The following is a 22,164-nucleotide window of genomic DNA, read 5'->3' on the forward strand; positions in this document are numbered from 1 at the left end:
TTTGGCATAAGTAACATATCACTGGTAAGGAGCAATTTTGTAATGATTAACAGACTGAAAAAGTGGACTATTAGAGGTGAGAACAAAAACAGCATGTCTGAACAAGCCTGAGGCATTGAACACGCTGCCTCCTTGCACGTGGCAAGAGATGGGGAGTTATGGTGGTGCATCCCACTCTCCCCCCACCCAGGGAGGGGTAAGGACCAAAATCAGCTTTGGTAGGGACCAAATCCTGCTCCTGAAGCTGCAGAACTCCTTGATTGTGCCACAGAGGAGGGGTTGGAGCAGTCTCTCCAGGTCGGGGAGATAGTGGGAGCTGATAACAAAAGTCCTTTCTGCTCCCAGCAGGGTGCCAGGCTCTTGCTGTGCAGAAGGAGAAACATATTAAGTTTAGAAATTGTTATTATTTGAGCTCAACAGCAAGGCTGGGTCAACAGCTGGGAGCACTTGGAGCTGATTATCTGCAGGGGTGAGGCCAGAGCGTGGAGGGATCCCTGGGATCAGGGTCCCCTGTGCAAGTGCCATCCCGGCAGAGAGCTGCGGATGGTGGGAGGACCTGGCAGAGGACGGGGGATGATTTTTCTTGCTTTGACTCCACTTTTCCTGCTCAGGGGAGCCACGGGAGCACAGCTGCCTACAACTCCCTGGGGGGTTATTGGCTGAAGATCCCTCAGGGCGAGGGTTTGGTCCCAAAGGGCTCCGGCGATGCCAAGAGGGGCTTTGTCACAGCCACGAGCGGGATTTAGGCTCGGGCAGGGCGAAGGGCCCAATGTATCCCCCCTCCAGGTCCCTGCCTTGGGCGGCGGGTCAGTGCCGCCTCTCCCTGCAGCCGGTGGGGGTGAGGAGGGTCCCCCCTTGTCTCCCCTTCCAGCCTCTCTCCCCAGTTGTCTCCCGGAGCAGCCGCTGGCGCAGCCGGTGCTGCCGGTGCGGCCGTTGCCTGGGAACGGCGCTCGGAGCCAAAGGGACGCGGGGATCGGTGTGTCGGTGAGCGAGGGGGTCCCAGGGGAGTCTCCAGGCCTGGAGGGGGCTTGGGAACGGCTCTGTGTGACCCCGGTGACACCCGCGGGGTCCCCGAGCGGCTGTTCCCGAGCTCCCGTCCTGCCCGCCGGGGCCGGGGGAGGGTTTTCCCAAGGCCCCTTCCCGCTCCCGTGAAAGTTTTCCGCGCACAAGGTTTTGGTGTTGGCTCGAATCCAGACCCGTGAAGCCGGAGATGAAGCAGCTGCCGCCCAGGAGCTGCCCGGCTGCTTATGGGGACTGGGATAAAACCCATCCAAGGGGTCCCCGCCCGGCGCGGGGGGTGGGTGGGGAGGGAGCCTGAGCTCAGCTGGAATAACTGGGGCTGTGCTGGGCTTGCTTGTGCTCAGGGGGAGTGTTACTGGAGCTGAAAAGGGGCTCTGGGACCTGTTTCCCGTCTTCACAGGTGCCCTTTCCTCCTGCTGTGCCCAGTTCCAGGTGGCTGTGGTGCAGCCAGACCCTGGGGAAGTGTGTGTGGGAGAGAGTATTCCAGAGTATCTCCACATCCCAGCTCCCTGGAAGGAGAGTGCAGGTGCAGGTGGATGGTTCGTGTGAAGTTACACCAGAGGAGCCCACTGAGGGAAGACCAGGAATAAGCAGCGAGCTCAAGATGTCGTCCCAGGACAGACAGACGGCTCAGGAGATGGGTGAGCAGGTGAGGGTGGTCCCGTGGCAAGTCCTGCCCGAGACAAGATCTGGGGCAAAATCTGATGGAAACAGAGCCTCTGGATCCAGGATAGTGTCTCCCAGGTGTGTTTTACCCCAAGACATCCCAGGGGAGGGGGTGTGGGGTCTAGGCAGAGACAGCATCTCTGTGTAGTCTCAGTCCAGCGTCAATATTTGCTGACACTTGAGCTACCTGGAGCCACCTGAGCGGGAAGGAACCCAGCTCCTCCCTGTGCTGAATGAAATGTTATCTCACCTCCCTCGAACCAGGAACTGTCCAAGAGGGGCTTAGACCTTGCAGGAGAGATTGCTATGGGAAATCCAGCAGTCCAGCAGGGAGAGACAAAAGCTGGTGTGGATCCCAAGAACAAGATTAAGTGGTCAGTGGTTAAACTGGGGAACCCCTGACTGGGGCTGCTGCCAGCTTTGTCCCCAGGGCTGGTTAATACATTTACTGACAGGCTGGTGAGGGGCTGAGGAAGGTGGTGGTGGGATTTTTAGCCTCCCTTTCTGTCTGCTGGCCAGGCAGCAGGGCTGGGATTGCTGCAGAGCCCTTCACAGTCAGCTCAGCCCCAGCTCCAGGACCTGATTGCCCTGATTTTAACCTCAGTTTGCCATTGCTCCCTCTCCAACCCATGACCGTGTGCCCTGTTGCAGCAATGAATAACCATTGCTGGGGGATAGTCAGGGCATGGACATCAGAAAGGACAGAGTTCACAGGACCTACAGGTTAGTTTTGGAGGAAAACCTGGGCATCTTAGCCCTGGTGATAGGAGCTGAGGAGGTTCTGATGTGAGGTGCAGGATGCTGAGGAGGTGCAAAGAGGCCAAGGTTAGATGTGCAGAAGGAGAAGCAGCAGCTGTTGGGAAACTTTCCATGGAATTTTTTTCCCCCGGTACAAATCCATAGGCAATTTGGACAGGAGCAAAGGAGTATCTTTGTATTGGAGCCTACCCTGAGAGTGATGTAGGTTGGATCTGAGACGTGCTGGGGTTCATTCTCACTACCTGCAGGGCAGTCCCCACCCAGATCAGCCCAGGAGGCAGCACCCACCAAAATCTCTCTCCCTTTCCAAGGATCCCCTTGCTGCTGCCAAGGAGAAGGAAGGACCACCAGAGGATGCTGGAGCAGATGAACCATTGTGTCCCCCATCAACTCCTTCAGGGATGGGGATCCTAGACACCCTGCCCAGCACCTGGGCTGGGAGCCAGGATGCCCTGGGGGAAGACATTGCTAGGACATCATGCCTGAAGGGTGCTGGGCCCCCTAAACCACCCCCAGTATTCTCTGAGCCCAAGGGGGCCATTTCCAGCCCTCACTCAGGCTGCAGGAAGCAGGACACACAGCAGAGGAGCAGTAAGGACGACCAACATGATGGCTCTTCCAGCTTGGTGTGGGGAGCCAAGCCAGGGATGTTATTCCAGAAAGACAAGGAGAGCAGCCCTCACTCTCTTGTGAGTACCAACGGGTACAGTGCCACTGTGATGGTCCACATGGCACCCGGTGCTCCCACCTCGCTCTCTTCTATCACCCCACAGACCTTGTGTGGCTTTTTTGTCCTGTCTGCTAAGAGCCAGGATCTCCCTCTTCCCTGTAGAACCTGTCCTGGGTGTTTGGCTACAACAGCAGCCTGGCTGTGCACGGCCTGATGGACGGGGAGGACCGGGTGCTCCTGTACGTCTCCTCCCACACAGTGGTCATCCACGATGTCCTGGGGAACAGGCAGTACCACCTGCAGGTTTGGCACACAACCCATGTGTCTCCTTCCTCCTCCTCCCCTTTTCCCAGACTCCTTCCCTCTGTCTCTTCTCCCAGTGCTTAGGGATCGCCTACAACTTTGCCCGTGCAAGGGGGTGCGTTGGTTTGCTTGTGCACTTGTCGCAGTTCCCAACACGTGGTGGTGGAAGGCACTTTGTGTGGGGTTGCAGCAGTGATCTCATGAGCAGAGCAGCTTGATGGATGCTTTAAACAGCCCCGGGTCTGGAGCCTCCAAGGCTATTTGCTGCTTCCCTTTCCCAGGGCCATGCAAATGTCATTTCTTGTCTGTGTGTGAGTGAGGACAAGCGCTGGGTTGCGACTGCTGACCGAGGGCCAGATGCTCTGATCATTGTGTGGGACTCCTTCTCTGGGTAAGCTCCCAGGAACCTCCTCTTTGGAAACCCCCTATGTCTAGTAAATCACTTAAGACTGACTCCAGCCTCAGGTGAGGGTGAAATGGGAGAACACAGGGATGGACTAAAGCAGCAAAGGAGCCAAAACCAAACTTCATTGTCCTCGTATCACCCACACCCACAGGACAATGAGATGGGGCAGAACTCCCCCAGAGTAAGTATATCACATCTCCAAGCTGTAGTATTTTCTTTAAAAATCCCTGGTGAGTTGTTTCCCAGCACCATTTACTTGGGAGGAAGGGATGAAGGGGACACTGAGGACCAGCCACGGTGCTGGCTGCTCCCACAGCAGCACTGGTGCTTGTAGCCTCCCTCCCTCCCTCTCTCCTTCCCTCCCTTCCTACATCCCTTCCTCCACGCAGACCAGGGTGGGCTGTGCCACAGATTTTGCCAAGTGATTGCCTTGAACCCCTGTGCTGCCTGAGCCCCCACGAGGTGTTTGCTCCGTAGGGTACCGGTGCGCACCATCTTCGAGAGCCACCCGGAGGACGGGGTCTGTGCTATCGCCATTTCCCGGGATGCAAAGTATCTGGTGACCATTAGTGCTGGCACAGTGCAGGTAAAGAGAATACCTCCTCTTCCACGGCTTTCCAGGATAGAGCCCTGGAAGTTTTTCCCAGTGCAGCACAGGGGAGGGGGGAATTCGGATGGGGAGAGCAGAAGAGAAGGGGAGTGGTTTTGCAGAGTGATGGCTTGATTTTGCTGAGCCATTAGAAGACAGACCTGGATTTCATTAAAGTCAATGCTGCAGAGTTGAGAAAATGCATCTTAATTTGGGATAAAAGCCTCTGACTTCATCACTTTCATTGAAGCAATTTCCAGCATTATTTCCTGAAATTAATCTCTCTGCTTCCAGGCCATGCTGGGTTTTACCCTGCTCCAGTCCCTTATGCCCCACCATCCCCTGCAGCAGGGGGGGAATGGGGTTCACCTGGCTCTCCCAAGCTCCCAGAAAGCCACATGTGTTATTTGGGCTTTTCTTCCCTTCTCTCTCAGAGAGTTTGTGTTTGGAGGTGGACTTTGCCCACTGAGAAACCCCTGTGCAGCACAGAGCTGAGGCCTGAGTTTGGGTATCAGGTGAGTGACCACAGCTGAGGGGGGCAGAGAGGCTGGACTGGACTGGGCAGAACTGGTCAGAACTGGGCAGCCCCATCCCCCTGCTCCCATCCAGTATGGGGCTGCTGCTAGATACTGGCTGGAGATGGGAGGGAGGATCACACCCCATCCCTGGGGTAACCCAATGTGTTGGAGCATCCCAGGGGGTCATCCCTGCTCCTCTGATGCCTGACAGACACGGGGTGCAGAGGGGACCTCAAGGGGGGTGTCCCCGCTCCCAGAGTAGGGAGCACAGGGAATCTGCCCTCTGTTTTCAGTTCAGTGCAGTGGAGAAGTGGGTTTTGGATAAAAGCAGATGTTTTGCATGGAAGAATAAGCAGAAAGCATCACTCAGCTTGGTGCTGATGCAATTCTCACCTTTCAATTTCAGAATTATGTAATTTTTAACCCTCAAGATCCCCATGAGTTTGTCAGCAACAGCAAAACCCAGGTGATATTTTACCTGTGGGTAAGTAGGGACATGGACAGTTATGTTTCTGGTGCCAGAAAGGAGATGGCAGGAGGGGAATATGCTGGAGAGGCAGCACAGGCTGTGGGGTCACGTGTCTGCCCATGGCTGGGGTCACACTTTGCTTTGCAGAACTGCCCCTGCCCTCACCCACCTCACCCTCCCCACTCCCTGCCCTCTCTAGACTCCAGGGTGGTCTTGGCAGAGTGTAGCCCTCCCTCTATTCCCACACTGGGTCAGTCCAAGCTGTGGCAAGGATGCTCTCCTCCTCTCCCACTCCTGCTTTCCTGTGGGCCTTAATGTGCCTTATGCCATTCAGCAGCTTTTGGGAGCAGGTAGAGGGAAAGGGTGTTTTTGTGCTCTCTGGAAGGTCTTGGAGAGCCTTTCTGCCTCAGGAGCCCTGCTTTGGTCACCACGGTGTGGTGCCAGTGCCCAGATGATGGAGAGGGGACATGCTGGCACTGCAGAGCACAGCTCCCAAATCCTTGTCCTGGATGTTTTCTCTGCTTTCCCCAGGGTGATGCTGGTTTGCAGTATGGAACACCGTTCCTGAGCAACAAGGTGAGCACAGGGGGACCACAGCATGTCCCCCTCTTGGCTTTCCTCCTGGCAGCAGCACTGCCCCTTCCTATCTCTCTAACCAAAAGCAGTGGCCGTGTCCCCCTCAGTCTCTTTGAAGGGATAAGCCAGGGTTGCCTGAGCTGAGGTCAGGATGCCCCACTGCGTCTTCTCCTGGGGCTCTTGCCTCTGGTGGTCCTGCCGTGGGACAGGGAGGGAATGTCACGTGAGAACCAAGCAGAAACATCCCTGCTTGGGAAGGCAGAGCCAGCACTCAGGATGAACACATGGCCTCGCTGCTCTCCCTGCAGACCTTCAGGAGTGTGGTGGGACGCTTCAGCCAGTCAGTTTTCCATTTTAACAACTCCCAAGCTCTGACGGGCACCTCGGCCGGGAAGGTGGTGGTGTGGGATGCAGTTGATCCCCGAACTGACCCCAAGGAGCAGCAGGCCAGGCCTCTCGGAATGACCCCCACCAAAATAGTGTCTGTGCAGAAGGAGAGACTCACCGTGCTCCAGGTGTTGGAGAGGTAAGGGGGAGGCCATTTTCAGTAGCTGTAGGTACAGTCCCTGTGTATCTCAGCCACAGCAGCAGCAGAGAACTACAGCCAAGTGTTGGAGTTCTAAGTCTCTTGGCAGCGTGAGAGGACCAGGAAAACTCTGGAGGAAAGTGCTGCTGGTTTGTGTGTAATTTTCCAGGGGTGGATTTGGCTGGGGGGAAAAATAAAGTTGAACATCCCGGTGATGTGATGCCAGCTCTGCTGGGGTGGCTCAGACACTGGCTCAGCCTCCTGGCTGTCACCGGCAGAGGGAGCAGACAGCCACCAAACGCCGCGACAGCCCTGGGGAAGGGCAGGGACAGGGCAGGGTCACAGCCTTGGGGACAGGGCAGGGACACCACAGGGTCGCAGCAGAGCCGCTGGTTTCTGCACAGCCCTGGGCTTTCCCCCGCACGTCAGTGCAGGGCTCTGCTCGTGTCCTTGTGCCGAGAAATGGGGAAGAGATTTCCTTCTGCCTAAGGGTGCTATGCAAGAAATATTTGGGAGTTGTCAATCAGTGTGTTGGTTAAAAACTTTCCCTTCCTTGCAGCTGTATAGTAACAGGTGATGTGAAAGGGCACATTAAATTCTACGATGGGGAGCTAATGCTGCTCAGCCTCTACAGCCACAGCAAAGTGGGTCCCATTCGGTCCCTCTCCTTCTCCACAACCCTTCGTGATCCTCCTGATGCCTTCCCAGCCAGAAGCCGGCCCTTCCTCGCCAGGTGAGTGCCTCTTTACAAACCCAGGTCCTCTCCCGTGTTTGCCCTGCAGCTGAAAGCCGGGGAGGTGTCAGTGGAACCTGGGGAGGTGGTTTGTAACAGCTTGGAAGGTGGTCAGTGAAAGCTGCCCTGTGGGCTTCTGCCCGGTCTGGAGCAGGTTTCAACCCTGTGCCCAGGATTTTGGGCAGGACATGGACAGGGAGGCAGGATGGAAAGGAACATGCCTCTTTATTCCTCTTTTCCATTTGGAGTGTTTGTCCCACCTGCCCACCAGAGAGAAGCATGGGGTCTCTCCTGGGCATCCCTCTCTGCCTGCAGACCACAGGCATCTCCTAGCAGATGTAAACTCCAGAGGGGCTCCAGCACATCCTAAATTCTGAACTTGATGTGATGCCTTGGCACAGACACGGCATCAGTGCAGGCAGGGTGATGATCAGCTTCTCTGTCACATCCCCGGCACACCAGGCAGTGCTAATGCCGAGCCTCCAGCTCTCTCTGGGCCCCTTAATCCCCCCCTTAAACCCCTCCCATGGATGGCTATATCCAGTTGGATTTTATCATGGCTTGCCAAGCTGACTGGGGCAGTGGCACCAGCGTTGGGTTGCACCACCTCAACAACACAGGAGCTTGGGACAGCCCCAGCCTGGTCACCAGCCCCTCTCTGTCCCTCTGTGTGATGTAGCTGTGCCTGAGGATTTATAGGGAGTCTGCAGGCCAGATGAAGCTGTTGTGTGGCTCCATCCAGCCTGCAAACCATATGTCTGTCACTCCCGTTCAGGCTCTCCTGGCAACGTCTTTTCTCAGCCGCACGTGTTTTCCAAAGAGCCATGTGGGACAGATTCCTCTCCAGCCTGGAGCAGTGCCCTGGGGAACGGTTTGGTTTCCCTGTCTCTGGTCTCTGTTGTCTCATCCCTCCTCCTGGGTTGCTGCTGCAGCTCCTGCCGCTTGCAGCTGCTCTGGGCAGCACAAAAGGCAGAAAATCAAAGGGGAAACCTTGAGCCTGTTTGTCTCAGCAGGCTGGTGGGATCAGGAATGGCTGGAGAGCCCAGCTAAGGCACAAAAGAGGCACAGAGTCCATCAGTGCCTGGGCCAGATGTGCATGAAGTGATGGCTGTCACAGGCCAGCTGGCAAAGAGGCTGCTTTTCCCCACTCGTGCAGCCACACCTCTGTCTATGCAACTCCAGTATTCAGCCTGGAGAAGACTCCAAGGAGACCTTATAGCACTTTCCAGTACCTCAAGGGCTCCAAGAGAGCTGGAGAGGGACTTTGGACAAGGATGTGGAGTGACAGGTCAAGGGGGGAATGGCTTAATATTGACAGAGGGCAGAGTTAGGTTGGATATAGGCTTGATATGGTCTAGTGGAAGGTGTCCCTGCCCGTGCCAGGGGGGCTGGAATGAGATGAACTTTAAGGTGCCTTTGTACCCAAACCAGTCTGGGATTTCTGTGTGGGCCTCTCTTATCCCTTTAACTGGGTCCAGACCCTCAGACCTCAGCCAGACTGAGACTATACATATTTGTGCATAATTATTCAGATTTCTGCTTCACACATGCCCAGTGCCACAGTGAGACCCTCTCTGCTGTGTTGGGTGAGCAGACAGGAACCATCCTGTCTGTGCTGTGGGACTGAAACTGTCCTCTGACCTTGTCCGTGGCAGGGTGGTCAATGTGGAGCCACTGACAATGGTGGCGTGGAGACACGTGAAAAGACTATTCAGAGTATCTTGAATTGCTCATTTGTCTGTCTCACACACCAGCAACTTGCAAACAGCAAAAGCTCCCCAGATGTCATTCATCTTCTGGCTTGCCCAGCCAAGTAGAAAATGGACCTGGCTCCAGTATCTTCCTGTGACGATTTCCCAGGTCGTGAATACAAAGTGCCACCTACCCTCCAGGTCAAGGAGGGTTTGCATGTTGCATATCACAAAACATAAGAGATCGTCCAACTAAGTTGCAAAAAGAGACTGATGTGTAATATAGCTTGGAGGGACATGAGCCAGCGAGTCTGATTCATCAAATTCTGTTTCTCTCACGCTAAACAGGAACTTTATCCTTTCAACCTCTGATGCAACTGTGTTCCATGTTGCAACAGACAGCGCAAACTTTGAAAAAGTCCTGGAAGAGGCGAAGAAAGCTGTGAGTGCCATCGCCTGTCACCCGCAGCAGACACTGGTGGTCGTGGGGAGTCCCTGTGGGCTGCTGAAGCTGTGGGACTACCAGCACACCAAGTACCTGGCTAGCAGGATATTCCCCGAGGCTGGCATCCAGTGCTTAGCCTATGACCCTGAAGGTATCCTGGCCTCGTGACCTCCCTGTGTGACCTCCTCCCGGGCACTGGGCTTCCCGGGAGGAGCGGTGGAGCCGTGAGAGTTTTCTGGCATGTTTTCCAGGTTATTTTCTGGCCGCTGGTTTTACTGATGGAAGCGTTCACATCCTCGATGCGATTTCCCTTCAGTCCAGCTGCAAGGAACTCCGGTTCTCGCGGGGTCCCGTGACTCACATCAGCTTCTCTCACAATTCCGAGTACCTCGCAACTGCTGTAAGCTTGTTTTTTCCGCTCGGTGATTTACATGCGCTGCTCGTCCTGCAGCTTTGGGAGGGACTGGGAATTGCCGACCGTCCTGCAAGGCACGGAGGGCTGTTCCTCCCCCGGGGCTTCGTGACTCTGAAACGCTTTTCCTGGCTCAAAGAGTCACTCTGTAAAAGCGTCACCAGTCCCAGCTGCTCCGCAGAGCCGCTGCTGGCAGCGTCCCATCGCTAACTTTAGTGACAAGTCTTAGCTCTGTGTCCATCTGTAGGAAGGGCTGGAGCAGGGATTTCCTCCTGGTTGGTGATCTGTGAGGGGGGCTGCTCCCTCCATCCCATGTCTCAGTGTCAAGGCAGTGTTGAGGCAATTTAGCACAGAGATTGTAGCAACTGGTGATGATCTGTTCAAAGAAAAGATTCCCCTTTCCTGCACATATGCCAGGACACAGCAGTGGGAAGCATCTTCCTTGTGATTTGTGGGGAGTCACAGAACTCAATTTACTGCCCCTCTGTGTGAGTGCAGCAGGAGATGGCTCGGATGCTCTGGCCAGGCTGAGGACTGCTGTGGTGCTGCTGTGTTGCTGCTTTTGGGAGCAACTGCCCAAATCTGTCTGGCCCAGTGTTTTATCCTGGCTGTGACTCTAAACCTCCTCATGGGACTTCAAAACTGAAAGGGCCAAGCTAAGCCCAGAGAGGAAGCAGGGGATGAGTGTGGGTATTGTGGCTCGTTGACCTTTGTGCTGTCATTGCAGGATGAGAAATACTCAGTGATCGTTTACAAGAAAGTCCTGCAAAACGGGCGCAGATGCTGGGAACACCTGGCAGGGCTGGACTCCCACTACAAACCCATCCGGAGCATCCTCTTTGGAGTCCAGTCAGGCAGCAACAAGCCCAGGCTCCTGAGCCTCGGGGAGGACCGGCAGCTGGTGGGTGGATGTGAAAGTCTAATGGGCAGTAAAGATTTGTGGTTAAAGTGGCAGAGCTGGACAAGGACATCAAGGGAGACTCCGTGTGTGATTCTGTGGCTCCCAGCCCTCTCCCTACCAGCTCGATTGCTGGAGGTTGTTTCTCAGCCTGATCTCAGGGCTGAGGCTCTGCTACTGCAGGCTTCTCCAAGAGATGCTAAATCCGGTTAATCCACAAGGTCCAGGGTGCTGGCAGACCACAGGGGAGTTGTTTCCTTGTCTTCCCTCCAGGTTGAATATGACCTGAGCAGCAGCATCAAGGACCACCTGGTGGTCACACACAGGGACCGGGTGGAACAGAGTGCGGTGCCCCTGTGCTTGGCCTGGTACCCACAGCTCAGCACCGAGTCCTTTATCCTCACTGCCAACAACTGCTACAAAATGAAGCTCCTCAACGCAACAACCAAAATGTGCAGGTAGAGGATTGGTTCAGGCCTACAGCTGCCCGGGAGCCCCATCCTGACCCTGTGTTCTCCTTGGTCTAATGAACACCCTACTCCCACCCATGAGAATGTGTTTGTACATCCGTGATGCAGATCTTGGGATGACTCTAGGGACCCCTAGGTCAGTTGTGTCCACTCTGCTGTTCACTACCATGTTATCTAGTAAGGCTGTGGCTTCAGGTGGGTCTTGGTCTGCTCAGCATATTGGATTTGAGACACAGCCGTTCAACATCAGATAAAGAGACAGGAGTCCAGATAAGCAAAGCACTAATAATCCTTGAGCACTAAATTAATTTCTGAGCCCAAGTGTGGTCCCTTCTAGCCAGGGACCCTGTCCTGTCCTGTTCTCTCAGCCAGTAGTACAAAGACTTTGCACCCCCACACCTCCCATATCTACCCATCCTTCCACACAGCAGCCGTTTAGAGAGGGAAAATGCTTTGTGAGCTCTAGAATGGATAAATATGTTGTTTGCCTTTAGAAAGACCCTTCTGGGACCAACCTATGGCTCCCCATTGGAGAAGATACAAATCCTCCCAGCAACAAGCACTGCGGACCCCAAGCAGTACTACCTGGTGTACATTACAAAGGACAAGGTATGGAGCCCCACCTGCCCCAGCTGTACAAGAGCCACCATTTGCAGAGCTGGTAGTCCTTCAGGAATTTCACTGGAGGTAAAACCATGTATAGGCTGGTCCTGCCTGAGAGCTGAGCGAGCTCCTGGGAGGAAGAGTCAGCACTGCCCCAGTGTGCAGTGCCCCAGGCCTTCTGTGGGACCCCCAGGCCTTCTGTGGGACCCCCAGCCCTCCCAGACTCACTCTCTCTCTTTACAGGTGGGCTTGCAGATTTTACCTGTTGATGGCAACCCCCACAAGTCCTCAGCCTTCATTTGCCACCCAGATGGTGCCTCTGACCTTGCCAGCTCCTATGACGGGCGTTACATCTTTACAGCGGGGGGGAGCGACTGCACTGTTATGAAATGGAAGGTCAACCTCAGGTGAGTATGGCAGGAAGGAGAAAGGAGTCACTTTCCACAGTTGAAGCAAATGCTTTCCAGCATTTACACTGAAAATGGGGCTTTTGTCCTGTTTTTGTGCCAGGTGTCTGTGTCCAGAGGAGTTAAAGCAGGCAGAGTGGTTGGTCATGGAGAGTTTCTTTGCAGGGCTCTCTTGAACATGGGTCCTCTGGAGGCAGGTGATAAAGTCCTGCAGCTTCTCTCTCCTTCCACAGCATGTGCCCACGACCAGGCCAACAAACTGCATCTGGCAAGGGGGATCATGAGGTGGAGGACAGGTCCCAGCACTCGTGGAAGCAGGAGACCCACGACTCGCTGAGGGGAGCAGGAGTGAAGGCTGGCAGCATCTCTGCTCAGTCCTGTGGGCTACCAGCTCCCAGACACCTGGCATGACACTGGGGTCATTAATAGCTTAGTAAGAGTTCAGCATGGTGGGCACATGTGACACTGGGGATGGGGGCATGGCAGTGGGGTCAGCCTACATTGTAATGACCTGTTGGGCCCCAAGCAGCTGTGTGGAGTGTCAGCTAAAACAGGAGGGACACATTTTTGGAGGGTTTTGTTCCCCTCCATGTGATGCATCTGCATAGTCATAGTGGGAATTAAGCCAGCAAACCTCGCAGGGGATGGACATAACACATATAAAATATTCCAATCTGGGAAATGGTGCCCAAATGGTAAGAAGTTGGGCAGAGGATTCTGTGGTCCTTGTGAGGGCCTGGCCAGTGTGATGGGAGATTGTCAGGGTTAGGCCAGGACCAGAGCAGCAGTACTGGCTGCAGGAGGAGTGCACGGGGTGACTGCTCATACAAAAGTGTCTGCTCTCCAAATGGGATAGGCATTTGCTGGGAAATCCCCCCTGCATTTGAAGACTGGATTTAGACAAGCCACCTTAATCCTATAAAGCTTTGCTTACATGAATAAATGAGCTGCAGTAAATGGGGTGGCTGGAAGAGTGAAGGCAGCTCTAAAAAACAAGGATCTCCAGGCTCTGGCCCAGAACATCCCCGATGAACCCTGCCAGGCTTCTCCCCCCGTTCTCTGCAAGTTTTCCTCTGCCAGCTCCCTCAGCAGCAGTGCCAGACGTGTGCTCCCACGTGGCAGCAAAGGCAGGATATATATTTTGGTTTCTTTGCCTGTCCAGGACGAAAGCTGCTTGTTGTAGCACCTGTGCAGGGCAGAGGGTTCCCCTTTGCAGGCGTGGCTGCAGGTGCCCAGGAGATACACCTGACATAGAAAGGAGCTGTGAATGACAGGAAAGCTCCAGGCCAGCATGGAATGAATTCAGGGACTGGAAAGGGAGCCTAGTCCATGGCAGAGCTGGGACAGTGTGGCATGATCTCTGTCAGTCTGTGCTGGTTTGTTTCTTTTAAATCCTGCACATCATCCTCCTAACACAGAGCACGTCTCCTGGTTTCTGGCAAATCAACCCCATGGGAGCTGGCTTTTAGCTCTCTCTCCTGTGTTTGCCTTTTGGTGTGCACCTGTGAAACCCTCACCTTCCTAGGACAAAGGCTTTGTGCTTAGGACATGTGCTGGTCCTGCATAAAACACTTCTTACAGGTACCACTCGCTCTGAGGAAAGCCCAAAGGGTGCTGAGCCAGCTCACCTTCATGTGCCAGAACAAAGGAAACCTGGTTGGGAAAGCAATGGGTTTATTTATTTTCTTTTCCACTTTGTGTGGCTTAAGCAGTCGGGGGTCAGGATAAGCGACATTTTAAGAAAGGCAATAGAATATAAATGATCCTTCTTTATAATGGTTGGCCAGGGTCCAGGCAACATTGAATTTCTATGTAATTTGTTTTTTGAGCGAAGTTCTTGATGAGCTAATTATCATTTTATTGCTGCTTCTGGCATCTTGTGCATCTCCACTGTGTTTAATACCCAGATAACTTAATTATGAAAAAAGCATGAAGCTTGCAAAAAAACCCCAGTGGAAGCAGCACTGCCGAGGTGTGTGAGAGCTGCAGCCCTGCTGCCAGGCGTGGGGTATATTATGTGGCAATGCTATGCCATGATTGCACTTCCAGGCTTGGTTTCTCTTTACATCTGCACAAGCCAAATGGATTCTTTTGGCTCCAACTGCCTATGAAATTGAAACAAAGAGGTGGCTACTGAGGCGCTTTCAGTCTAATGCTGACTGCACCTGCGACACCGTCACCCACCACAGCTCAGGAAGTGGAGTAATGGATTGCACTGAGTTATTGGGGAAAAATGTGTTAGATCAAGGAACAGGGAGCTTGGGTTTGTGTGGTTTATTGCAAACACCAAGCCCCGGCCTTCTCTGCATGTTCAAAATGCTGATCTAGCTAATTCATCTCCCTCAATGTCTCTATAAGGAAGCAGAAAAGCTAAATGCCAGACACCAAGTTCAAGTCCATGGAAAAGCTCCTGGCTCCCAGCCCCGTACTCATTCCACTAAACAAGAGGACCATTCAGTAATAATTAATTCCCACACTGTGCTATTGTATGTAAAACCTGTGTATGAAATATGCTGTAGAAGTGCAGCTGATGATAAAATAGCACATGGTTCAAGGCAGTGCTTTTTTTTCCTGAATTCTGAGGTCCAGGGATTTTATTTATTGAAAGTGTATGTGAACAATGACTAGAAAGGGAACTGTGAAACCTCTGCTCACATGAACCCTTCCTGTACCTTCTTTTCTCTACTTTTGCCAGTGCCTTGGATGCTGCTGCTTTCCTGGGTGGGGAGGACATGATCCCATTCTACAACCTCCTGGATGGTGGCAGAGAAGGCGAATTCTTCAGGGTAATTATGCTCACTGTGAACACCGTCTGGCCACATCTGGTTGGAGTTTAAGATTCATTTATACAGGCCAGCCATTCCCTTATTTTTTGTCCAGATCACCTTCAACAACAATCCCATTGATATGCCTGTTAGTAAAACCTAAAAGGAGCCTTATCTTCCACGCCTGTTGTTAACTGATCTTCACAGTATTCTTTTGAATCCCTGGCAGGAACTGGAAGACTATTTTTACTATGCACAGATATGCAGCCAAGGTACGAATACACTGGAGAACAGACAGGTGTCAACGCACATTCCCTTGGAGGAAATTCCTTCTGTAATGAGATCAATAGGATTTTATCCATCAGAGGAAGAGGTTGGTCAGTTGTTTTTATTGTTGTTATTAAAAGAAAAAAGAGCAAGACTGATTGCATTTACCAAGTGTCCCGAGGGCCATATTCTGACCATTGCCATGTTGGATTGCTCCAGGGTATATTTGTTGGCTTTCAATGTATTTAACTGGTCTGCATCAATACAGTAGTGGTCGGAATCCGGCAGCAAATTCCTCAAAAAGTAATGATTCCTTGCTAGCAAGTTGGGAAACCACCGGGGCTGAGCAAACCTGGAGCCTGATGGTTCAGAAGCGTTGAACAGGACAACCTCAGGGTCTTCTGGAGGTTGGGGGCTCTGCCACCACTTCAGAGGTGGGTTTCTTCAGAAGGTGAGAGTAGGGGAATGAATCTTCCTTTGGCTCCCAAGGGCAGCAACCTCCAACCTCCCAATGTCCGTGGGTAAAGTGCTTTGGTCCCTCTGTGACTTGTACTAGTGGCTGAGCAGCATGTGGTTGGTAGGATGTGGTTGAGTCCCTCCAGGTTGGATGGAGACTCAACCAGAATGTCCTATATGTGCTACCAGTGTGGGTGAGAATGTCTAGCTCAATGCAGTCATGTGAATGAATATAACTGTGGCCAGTGCCATAGAGTGGTAAATAACAAATAAATGTCAACATCATTTGGATGTTGACAGAGCCTCTCTTTCTTGTTCTGCTTGGGACTGATGAAAGAATGATTTTAGATGGAGACAGTGGCATTTACTCCGATGGAATGTAAAGTTCCTGCAGAAGCTCTCTCTGAGGTTGCCTTTAAGGTTGCAACAGCAGAGCTTCCTATCAAACATTTCTCAGGAGCTTTTTAGCTTCACATTTAACAGCAGACAGACACAACTGATTTAATAAGGGGCTGTTCCTCATTTGTAATGTGTAACCTGACAAAAGGATAATTAAAGCACATACAAAAAAAATTACTGAATCTGATGCAAGGAGATTTAAATAATGGCCTCTTTGCACCAGCCATAGCCCTGTCACTGCAGAGGGGTTCTCCCCAGGGAAGTGGTGCATCACTGAGCTCCCTTTGTCTGCCCGCAGGGGAGGTTGTTCATCTCTGCCATGGCACATGAACCCACGGGCTGCTGAGACGGTGCTGTGAGTCAGTGCCACCCCATCTGCCCAGGGATGCTCTGCCAGGAGAGCCAGCAGATGGGAGGCAGGACCTTTGTCACAGCCACCATCTAACAGACGTGCTTTGGAGCCCCCACAACCAGCAAATGTTTGTCTGAGCCAGGGCTGCTTTGCCCTGGTGTCAAGCTGTGGCATTATCCCCTCATACTGTGTTAGAGCTTTTCCTTGGGTTATTACATTTTTGCCTCTTGGGGACAAGGAGAATATAGTCCCCTGGGACATGTCTCTGAAAGAATAATTGATAACCCCTCCCCACCTCCCACCCCAAATTAAAATATAAACAGTGTTTCAGGCATGGAAACAGAGGTGCTAAGCTGTTGTGAAACCAGGCAACCTACAATCTGCTCCTCGAGGCTGGCAGGACAGTAATAAAATCCAGAAAGTTCGTCTCTCTGGAGTGTTTTAATATAGGAAAAGCGGGAGGGAGAAAAGGCAGCTTGGACTGACTAGCAAAGCTTTTGGGAATTGGTGTTTTTCTTTTGTAGTTCAGTGGGATTGATATAAAACCTAATCCCAGCTCAGCCAGAGCTGAGTGAAAATGACTGTTCTTGCTTGGCGTGACATTCGCTACAAGAAAAATATGAGGCTGAGATTTCCCTCTTCCCCAGGCTTCATTCAGTGGAAAAACTTGTGACACAAGGACAAAGGCCCAAGGCTGAATGCAAAGTCCTCCCTGGGGAGATCTTGCATCAGCCTCTCTTCCCGGGGAGCAGCAGGCTTGGTACGTGTTGGCACTGGGAATTCTCCCGGCGTTTCTCTGCTGCCCCTGTACCTCTGAAGGGGCTGCGAGTACAATGAGGGCATGGAGCAGATGCTGCCTTTTGGACACACATCTGCACAGCTGCCAGTGGGGCTGACTCACAGCACCAGACTTCAGTAAAACCACCCAGCATGGCCAGTGCTTGCTGTTTGTCCGAGAGGAGAGTGCAGGCTGTCAGCCGCACTGAGCATGTTTGGATTTGGCTTGTGCGGTGGCAGAACCTCACCAGATACGTGTCAGAGGGGGGGAAGATTGTTCGTGCCAGCCAGGGTGTGCAGCCTGGTTATGTGGGGACTCTCATGCACGTGCTCCTGCAGCAGGGATGGTGTGTTTACCAGTTTGTGGTTTGCCTGCCCGCTGTCCCCAGAGTGGAGACGCAGCTGTGGCAAAGGTACCGGTAACAGCTGCAGAGTCACCGAGTGCCCGTCATGAGAGAGGAAATCCAGAATGACAACGTGCGTGCTACCCCCATCTTTACCTTATGTCATCATGTCAGCAAGTGTGTAACTGTTGGCCGTGCCCATCCTCAGCTGCCGAGTGCAGCTTCCCACTGGGATACCCACTGTGGTACCAGTATGTGCACGGTTATGGTACGTCGGCATTCACCAGATCGGAAACTGGCCCGATGCTCTGCAAAAAATGTGTAACAATCTGTCTTGTCTTGATCTTTAGATTGAAGAAATGATAAATGAGGTAAAATTCAGCAAGTACATGGATGGCGGAGAACAAGTGACAGAAATCAATTTGGAGGATTTTATCAAACTTTATATAAATCATCGACCTGCACTTGGCTTGTCGATGAAAAGCCTACAACGAGCGTTTCAGGTTCTTGGTTATGATAACGAGAAGGGAGACAAAGTTATTGACAGAGGAGACTTACTGTCTCTGCTTCAGTGCAGAGGTGAGTTATTTCGCTTCTAATATTAGTTTTATGCTTGCTAGTTCTGCCTGCAATTTCAGAACTTATTCACTGCAGCAAAAAATTAATCTGGAACTATAGTTTGGTAACCAGGGCAGGCGTGGGGAGCCGCTTGTTTTAAGATTTTAAATTGAATAATCACATCTATTGTCTCAGCTGCTCTTCTTTTACTGCTCTGGAAATCTCTGCTGGCCTGAAGTATCTTGGCTGTCAAATGATGAGTATGGATCTTGGTAAAATGTATCCTTCTTCCAGTATGCCCTTATCTGAATCACTGTTCTCTGTTACAGTCAAGCAGGCTTTGGCAAGGTAGTATAAAACTGATAAAAAGGGCACAAGAAAAGAGGGATGAAATTAGTCAGTCCTGAACTGAATCCATGTGAAAGACTGAAAAGATGTGATGGTTTAGTTGAGCTGAATCAGGAAGAACATTGTAAATGTGTGTATGAATATAACTGTGGCCAGTGCCATAGAGTGGTAAATAACAAACTTTTATTGTCTTACTCTGGTGTAAAAGTGCAGCTGAGCATTAAAACAGGTAAAGGGAAATGCTGGTTGACTCAGTACATCACCTGGTAAGACTCCTTGACACAAAGATCCTTGGAAACCAAGGCTTCAACCAGTGTGAGAAAGGTTAGTTATTTATATGGATGGTGTGAACATCCATAAATAGATACATGAGATAGAACAGTTTCATAACAGATCTATAACCTCATGCTTCAGGGCATGAGCCAACTGCTAACTGGGAACAAGTGCCATGTCCACATTATTCCAAGATACTAAATCAAGACTCCTCCACCTTTCTTTTCCTCCTCTATGTGAAAATGGCTACACAGACTGTGGTCTCTGCCAGGAATTCTCCAGTGGGAATAGAAGCTCAAGCAATATAGCCTAAAGTGCAATATAGCCTAAAGTGCAATATAGCCTAAAGAGCTGTCTGCATCAGAATTTCTCCCTTTGATTAACATTTTTCCCCAAAATGGAACAGAGAGGCCGAATCTCCTTTTGAACTGTCCTGTTCTGTTTGTGCACTGTTCTGTTCAAATTCCTTTCTAGTTTTTGTGCTCTCGACCCCATAACCCATGGGCTGGCCTTGCTCTGTTGTGTGCAGGAGAGCAGATGACCGAGGGTGAGCTGGCCCAGTGTCTGACCACCCTGCTGGGCAGGCGACCTGGGAGACGAGGATCTGAACCAGACATCTACGATCCCTCAGGTACAGGATTAGCATTCCACACAGCACAGAAGCAGGATTGCTTCAATTCCCAAATGGAACAATTTAAATTTCAAACCCATTTACCCTGTTAGGCCAAGAGAGCTGTCAAAACTGCTCAGACAGGATTGCAAAAATAGTCACAGAGCTACAGATTGTCCTTCATCCACGCAGCAATCACACGGGTGTATCTAAAAATAAATGGACAATGAACTATAACTGGGGCCTGACAAGATTACATTGCTGTTTATCTGCTGGCTGGAACTGAAATTAGAAACACACAGGGAAATCCCAGAGCTGGTTTCACCCAGGCAGCAGTGCCCATTGTAACAGAGCTGTTGGTAACGACTGCATTTGTCTGCAATTTATGTCCCAGTCCACACCAGTCTGGAACAGCAAATTACAGCATCGATTTCAGCCAAGTGGCTGTATTTAATTGCCCATTGTAGTTGGAACCGCATTTTCGTATGATTTGTGTCCCAGTCCCCACCAGTTTGGAATAGCATCTGTTTAGGGTCATTGGAATGGGCAGCACAGAGCAAAGGTGCAGCTCCCAAAGGGAACTGCCTGGTGCTGCAAAGCAACTTCGAAATCCCTGGATTCCTTAAGGTCCTAAAATCACATTAAATTGCTGGAGTGTAAAAGTTGTCCCATGACCCCTCTCAGGCAGGGACTTGCTGCAAGGTGAGACTTGCAGATTCGACAGGTTCCTGATATAAATACATAAAATGTTAAGCAAGTAAACCATCACTTTTTTATGGTTACTTCACTTTCAAATTTTATTGACCTGGAAAGCCATTTTTATATCACTACTGTGTGTCTTGTGGTGTTGTTACTGCTCTCCAGGTGCAGCAGCTTTGATTGAAGAAGAAATTCCAGAAGAAATCACAGCAGAGATATTTGCTGCTGACATTCTTGGCTTACGTATTGCTGCACCAGAAAAAAAGAACAGAAGGAAAGAGGCGAACCTCTGATCTACAAAGACTCGGAATCACAGCTGCCACAAGGTTTTCTGTTCGTTCCTTCTTTCCAGACTCCTCTCCTCAAATATCTGCAAAATTTGTGTTTTTTGTTTATTACAAAGTAAAGGTCACATAGTTGCATTTCAGTCAAACTCTAGAATAAACCCTCAGTTTAGCACATGCCACAAACCTGTAATTTCCCACTTATGTAGGGAAACGCTGGGGTGGCTGTAGAATGAAGCAGGTGGCCACCCCAGCCTTGGCTGGAGCCTTCCTAGAATTTATTTCAGGTGGGTTTATGCCAGATGCAGTCTATTTTCATTATGTTAAGACAGTATTCATTTGTGAAACCTGACAGCAGAAGAGCGATGTAAAAGTACTGTATTGATTAAATACATTGATAAATGCTTGGACGGGTTAGAATGGATTTGTAATTATAAATCCAACAGACCCCGGTAAAGAAAGGAACGCTGTGATGTACATTAAAATCAGGTTTCCCTTTTGGCCTTTAAAACTGACTTTTTCTTTCTGAAAGTAGTAATTCCAATTAGTAGTGTAATACCAATGGGACGGCATCGCACTGTGTGTGTATAAACAGCATAATGAGGCTGATACAAGTTGCTGTAGAAAGATCAGTGAAGTGCTGTTGAACACGGCTTCCTTCTTTACATCATCCTCGGCATCAATTTGAATAATAATGTAGGCCCTTAAGAAGCGTTCCTTTCAGAGGCAATGTTTTTTAAACAGAGATCGCTGTTGTGTACTGAGAACATCTGTGATTGTACAATTAGCAAGAGCAGCAAGGTGTGCACTAGGGGGAAGTTAATGAGGGAGTCCAGCAGTAACAGGACCAGAGAACACAGGTCTGTGACAAACATCCTGCAGAGCATCACCTCACATGTAACTCTGCCCCTTTACCCTTTATGTTCATGTACTTCCATGGATCTGTGTTGGAGATGATCCTCCACTGCTTAAAAGCAGTCTAATTCCACAAAAATTATTGGAATTATTTAAGGCAGCTGAGAAATGCTATGACAACTGCGGGAAAAAAATCAAAATGTGCTTCTTATAGGTTTATGTTATTATTATGATTTATTTATCCCATTTAAGGAGGGATATTTTGCTAACAGAGCACATCGCCCATCCCTGCCCTCGGGGTCTGCCACAGCAACTGGCACAAGGGCGGGATGTGTGTCTGTCACACACTGAGCCCCGGGGCTGCCCTGCACAAAAATAGGTATTATTTCTATGTAAAGTGCTTTGAGCTTTCTAAAAGCCCCTCCAGTTCTGCTTTGCAATAAACTTTAGTTTCGCCCAGGATGCTGTTAGACTGCACTGGTTTATCACAGAATCCATCAGGTTGGAAAAAACCTCTGAGATCGTCGAGTCCAACCTGTGACCGATCGTCACCTTGTCAACCAGACCACATCATCGAGTACCACGTCGAGTCTTGGATTAAACACCTCCAGGGACGGTGATTCCACCACCTCCCTGGGCAGCCCGTCCCAGTATCCAACCACCCCTGATGTGTTGAGGTGACCTGAAATTGGACGAACTTTTAAATTCTGAGATAAGTTACGGCCTGAGCACGGTGGAGGCGGGGAAGGAGCGTTGCCTTGCGCTCCACGGGAACAGCGTGGAGTTAAAAACCAGCAACGGGAGCTCTGGAAGCGCCGCGCGCGCGGGGCCGGCGGCCGCCTCCGGACTCCCGCCCGCGCGGGCTCCTTTCCGCCGGGGCACCTCCTCCGCCGGTCCCCGCTGGGGACGGCCCTTTGTGGCCGCGGCGTCCCCTCAGCCCCGAGGGCAGCCCGCGATCGGTCCCTCACACCCCCGACCGCCCTCCCCGCCACCCGCCCTGCCCTCACGGCGGCCGC

At 51.4% G+C, this 22,164-nt stretch overlaps 1 protein-coding gene across 3 annotated transcripts; it reads left to right on the forward strand.

The window, feature by feature from the left end:
* Nucleotides 1–913: 913 nt before the first annotated feature.
* On the forward strand, nt 914–21,570 carry WDR66 (WD repeat domain 66). 3 transcript variants are annotated; one of them, XM_017814417.1, is made up of 22 exons: nt 914–984; nt 1,447–1,661; nt 2,757–3,134; nt 3,278–3,418; nt 3,700–3,809; nt 4,302–4,410; nt 4,848–4,928; nt 5,338–5,415; nt 5,932–5,976; nt 6,285–6,502; nt 7,062–7,235; nt 9,275–9,522; nt 9,623–9,771; nt 10,511–10,684; nt 10,955–11,139; nt 11,646–11,838; nt 11,998–12,161; nt 14,857–14,947; nt 15,156–15,299; nt 17,872–18,100; nt 19,230–19,331; nt 20,175–21,570. In XM_017814417.1, the coding sequence occupies exons 3-22, from the start codon at nt 2,847–2,849 to the stop codon at nt 20,300–20,302; spliced, it is 3,051 nt and encodes a 1,016-aa protein (XP_017669906.1). In that variant the 5' UTR covers nt 914–984; nt 1,447–1,661; nt 2,757–2,846; the 3' UTR covers nt 20,303–21,570. The 3 variants fall into 3 exon arrangements, with proteins under 3 accessions (XP_017669906.1, XP_017669904.1, XP_017669905.1); XM_017814415.1 differs by having other exon boundaries at nt 920–984; nt 1,447–1,669; XM_017814416.1 differs by having other exon boundaries at nt 920–984; nt 1,447–1,669; nt 11,646–11,760; nt 20,175–21,568.
* Nucleotides 21,571–22,164: the final 594 nt, after the last annotated feature.

Source organism: Lepidothrix coronata, unplaced genomic scaffold (assembly GCF_001604755.1).
Source record: "Lepidothrix coronata isolate B3197 unplaced genomic scaffold, Lepidothrix_coronata-1.0 Scaffold44, whole genome shotgun sequence".
Classification (NCBI taxonomy): Eukaryota; Metazoa; Chordata; class Aves; order Passeriformes; family Pipridae; genus Lepidothrix; species Lepidothrix coronata.

What these genes read in the sequence shown, in the direction of transcription:
- WDR66 (XM_017814415.1), top strand. Translation starts at nt 1,625, where the DNA reads ATGTCGTCCCAGGACAGACAGACGGCTCAGGAGATGGGTGAGCAG. An exon ending in GGCCTGAGTTTGGGTATCAG is followed by an intron (nt 4,929 to 5,337) that starts GTGAGTGACCAC and finishes TTTCAATTTCAG; the next exon opens with AATTATGTAATTTTTAACCC. An exon ending in CTTAGCCTATGACCCTGAAG is followed by an intron (nt 9,523 to 9,622) that starts GTATCCTGGCCT and finishes CATGTTTTCCAG; the next exon opens with GTTATTTTCTGGCCGCTGGT.